Source organism: Centruroides sculpturatus, unplaced genomic scaffold (assembly GCF_000671375.1).
Source record: "Centruroides sculpturatus isolate CEXI.00-Female unplaced genomic scaffold, Cexi_2.0 scaffold4282, whole genome shotgun sequence".
Classification (NCBI taxonomy): domain Eukaryota; kingdom Metazoa; phylum Arthropoda; class Arachnida; order Scorpiones; family Buthidae; genus Centruroides; species Centruroides sculpturatus.
Genome location: NW_019388497.1, coordinates 1 through 4,343, shown reverse-complemented (window position 1 = coordinate 4,343; position 4,343 = coordinate 1). Strand labels below are relative to the sequence as shown.

General features: G+C 35.7%; 1 protein-coding gene across 1 annotated transcript in view; it reads left to right on the top strand.

Moving 5' to 3' along the window:
* The window catches only part of LOC111616966 (alkylglycerol monooxygenase-like), a 5,327-nt gene extending 1,171 nt beyond the window's left edge, over positions 1–4,156 (top strand). The window contains exons 3-8 of the mRNA XM_023358315.1: positions 2,212–2,307; positions 3,358–3,424; positions 3,487–3,632; positions 3,700–3,834; positions 3,895–4,011; positions 4,092–4,156. Coding sequence (XP_023214083.1) covers positions 2,212–2,307; positions 3,358–3,424; positions 3,487–3,632; positions 3,700–3,834; positions 3,895–4,011; positions 4,092–4,109 — 579 coding nt within the window. The 3' untranslated portion in view covers positions 4,110–4,156. The remainder of the gene's footprint in view (positions 1–2,211; positions 2,308–3,357; positions 3,425–3,486; positions 3,633–3,699; positions 3,835–3,894; positions 4,012–4,091) is intronic.
* The last annotated feature ends 187 nt before the right edge of the window (positions 4,157–4,343 follow it).

Here is a 4,343-nt window from a genome sequence, read left to right as displayed (position 1 = left end):
AAAATGCACTTTAAAATGGTGTTTCGTCGCTTTTTATTAATTAGAGACCCAAATAAAACAAATATTTGTGTTTTTCAAATAAATTTTCGTTTGTCTCTTTTATAGTAAATGAATTTGTCTATTTCTAAATAAAATTGAAAGTGTCTGTAGAAGTAATTTTTTAAAATATCCTTTTTCGTGATAAAGATTTAGTACTTATTATTATAATCTAGATGTGTTAATCCTTTAGTATACTTGTATATTGGGCCACAAGTATATATTATATATACTTGTGGCCCAAAACTCCTTGACTTCTTCCAATGCGGCCCAAAGAAACTAAAAGGTTGGACACCCCTGCTTTATACATTTTAGCGTTTAACGTGACAAAAGATAGTAATATTCATTTTACAGGGTCATTATCATTATCAATAATACTCTATTATATAATACATCCCTCCTTTTTACTTTCCGGTATTCTGGGTTTTTGTAAATCTCTGAGACCCACTAAACCCGAAAAAGTAAAAGAAAAACCGGAAAAAATTCCGCACGCGCGTGTATGTGTTTGTTTCTTTGTTTATGTGTGTGTTGGCATCTATTTCGTTTAATATCTCCTTTACTCACATCATTGACTGTAACGGATACAGTAAATGATGTAAAAGTAAAGAATAAACTGTTATTTATTGCTTGGATTTCTAATTTTTTTAAAAAAAGTTACAACTTTGAAAGCCCAAAATTCATCTATCAGTTCATAACAGCAATGATCTCAGTGGCGTAGTGTGGGTGTCAGCCGCCCGGGGCGGAGGAAAATTTCGCCCCCCTTATTTAGGTATCTCAATTTAAAAGACTAAAATTTAGTTTCGTCATAGAATAAGTAATGAAAAATTCCGTGCTAGTGTTGCCACTTTTTTAAAATCGTCGACCCGGACGGCGGGTGAAGTTTGTTCGAACAGAAGTTCCTGTCGCATGCGTATGTCATTTTGCAATGCGAAGAATAATTTGCAGTGCATGCTGGTTCTAATAAAATGGTTCAAATTCTTACAAGATATTATTATTATTTATTGTGAAATTTTGCCGCCCCCTAAAAAGTGCTGCCCCCACTACGCTACGCTACTGGATCTCCTTGCTATAGAATCATGGTATACACTCAAACCTCGATATAGCACCCTCCTCGTACTTACGAACGGATCTTCGACATAAATCTATATATATATATAATCCATTCAACGGGTATCCGTCTGTCCTGGTAACGGTGTGATAACGGACACTAGAGGCGCCCCTATCGTGTGTCATATTTCAAACATTCAAATTAACAATTTTATTATTTAAATTAACAATATAAATTATTATTATTCATTTGACCAATAAATTATTATTTGGTCAATATGACGATATAAATAATTCAGTATATTTGTAATAGGAATTTATTATTTCAGGGGTTTATATCTCGCGAAGGGTCGCGAGTAGGGATATGGTTCCTTTGACTTTATTGTTCGCACAGGGGCTACAGTTTCCGGGGGGTCACCACCTCTTCATTCGGAGGGTAAATCTTACCATTGGGACTTTAACAGAGCTGTAGAGCATATTGACAGGAACAAAAAAGTCAAAGGAACCGTGCCTCATGGAAATTTGTAAAGAACTCCCACTAGGGGGCATCCCGGGCTACTGGTATTAAATAACCCATAGATGCTGGAAGATTCTCTAAGGCTGAGATCATACGGACTGATTATTCGTGCGGAATTATTTTGGTGCCGAGATATTGTGACAATACATAGGAGTGAACGAGAACTAACAGGAACAATAAAATATCAGCGCACGATCTGGGGCTATATTCTGGTCACTGTCTCTGGTCTCTCGTCTCTCACAAGCCGGTCGCTGATTGGCTAATCATTTGGATTAGCCAATCAGCGACCGGCTTGAAAGAGACCGGAGAAGTGACCAGAATACGACCCGATTTCTTCATTATCCTCATCTCTGAATTGAGAACGACCTAGTCCTCTGATAGGGCCGGAAAGGTAGTGTGGGCCCTTTTTTTTCCTTTAGCGAGACCCCAGACCTCATTTCTATACACGATCCTACTTTGAAACTGCTACATTTTAGCGGCTCACTCGATTTATTACCATTTTTAGAGGTAGGTGTACGTATATCGAGACTCGACTGTAATTAAATCCAAATATAACAAGGCTATTTAAATAAATATGACAATTTTTTATTTATATCGATTTACTCTTCCAGATATCATATATTCCCATTGCTCTCTTCATTCCTCCGCCAATATACGCCGTACACGTTCAATTTAACTTGCTCTATCAATTTTGGATTCACAATGAGGTAATATCTTGTTATTTGTCATTTTGAATTATTATTCCGATATTTTTTCGCCATATTTTACATATTTATACAAATAAATATACATCAATTTATAGCAAAAGAATAATTCTTAAAACTTCAAAGTTTTACACTATGATTTTAAAATTATAACTCGAATAACAATTAACAACTAGCTGCAAGTACCCGCTTCTCTGGGTTTTTATTTGTTCGTACATTTATCTGTAATATAGTTTTTTTTACATAAAAGACTGTTTCTCTTCCTCTACATAATCTTTCTCATTCGATGTGTTTCCGTATAATTTTCAAGTTGCTCTTCTATCCGAGTATTTCTGTTTCGTTGATAATTTTCTCGTAGCAATGTTAGATGTACTTCTCTTTCTTCCGCGGTTTCATTTCTCCGCGCCATCTTTTGCCTTTGAGATATGATTCGAGACAGCAAAAATTCTTTCTTATGCTTTGGCATTTTTTTTTTATTTTTACTTTTCACACTTCACTATTCACTTTCTACTTTTTTCTGTTATTCGTACACTTTTACTTATGAAAAATCAACTGAAGCGTGTGGGTCACAGATCTCCAAAAGCCATCTCCACTACTCACACATAACGGTTCTCGACTATTCGAAAACATTTAAGATTAAGATTACATTATAGCTAATCTTACCCGTTTTCACAGAATGCAAGAATTGGGTCCCCGTTTCCAGACTAATTGGAGAATTTTTACGAGTCTAAAAATAGGTTCGTGGGTATGTGGACACTTAAGCCATTATGGATTTGGCCAGGTGGTGAAGAATAGGGTCTGACACATCTGGATACACCATCCCGAAAAACTCCAGAGCAGTAGCTGCAATCTTAACCGCTCGACCATACGTGTTGAATTGTCTTATAACACCAATCCACTCCTTATTATGGCAGGAAGGAACCTACAAAGGATCCAATCTGCCGTGCTGTGAAAAGGACAAATTATAAACTCCAAAATTAATATTTGTCTTCCAATTTTTCGTCCAGATTTCTTATTTTTATATCAGCTACAGTTAATTTCTTTATATTACAGTTCATAAATACACTCGGTCCTCTCGAATATATAATAAATACTCCAAGTCACCACAGGGTACATCACGGTAAGCTTAAACTTTATATTGAGTTAAATTTGAAACAATCGTTAAAATTATTGCTAATTTAGGCCGAAATCGATATTGCATCGATAAGAATTACGCTGGAGTTCTCATTATTTGGGATCGCATGTTTGGCACTTTCGAACCGGAGTCAGACAAAGTGGTATACGGGCTAACACACCCCATAAACACTTTCAATCCTGTGAAAGTTCAGGTAAGTTATTAAATAATATCAAGAAAATATATTAGAAACTTATTAAACAATACATTTTTCCACGTAGTTTGGCCATCTCCTGTATTTATGGAATGCCTTCTGGGAAGCCAAAGGAGCTAAAAACAAATTATTCACTGTTATAAAAGGACCCGGATGGAAGCCGGGAAAACCGTGGCACGGAGATCCGGAAGACATACCAAATGTAAATTTAATTATATAAAATATTTTATTTGATAAAATTTAATGCCCTTTAATTCTGCAGGTATCGTATCCCGTCGATAAATACAATCCGAAGTTGGAATTTTGGTGTTGCTTGTACGTGTTGGCTCAATTCTTTTTAATTGCTGTAGCTTATATATTGTTAGCAACTCATCACAAGGTATGTTCACTGAAAACATTAAGATTAACAATGTATAATTTTTAAAAAATGTTTGCTACTATTATTATTATTATTTAAAGAGTGGAGAGCAGATCTGAATCTAAATATCAACTTATAGAAAGAGAATATGGTCACAATGCCGGGATGCAAATTTTAATTTTGAAAAAAATCACTTGTCTTTCGTTCGTATATACCAGTGTTTCTCAACGGGGGGCGATATCGCCCCCGTTGAGAAACACTGGTATATACGAACGAAAAACTCTGGAAAAACACTGGAAACACTGGAAAAACGCCCACATGGGGGCGATATCGCCCCCATGTGGGCGTTTTTC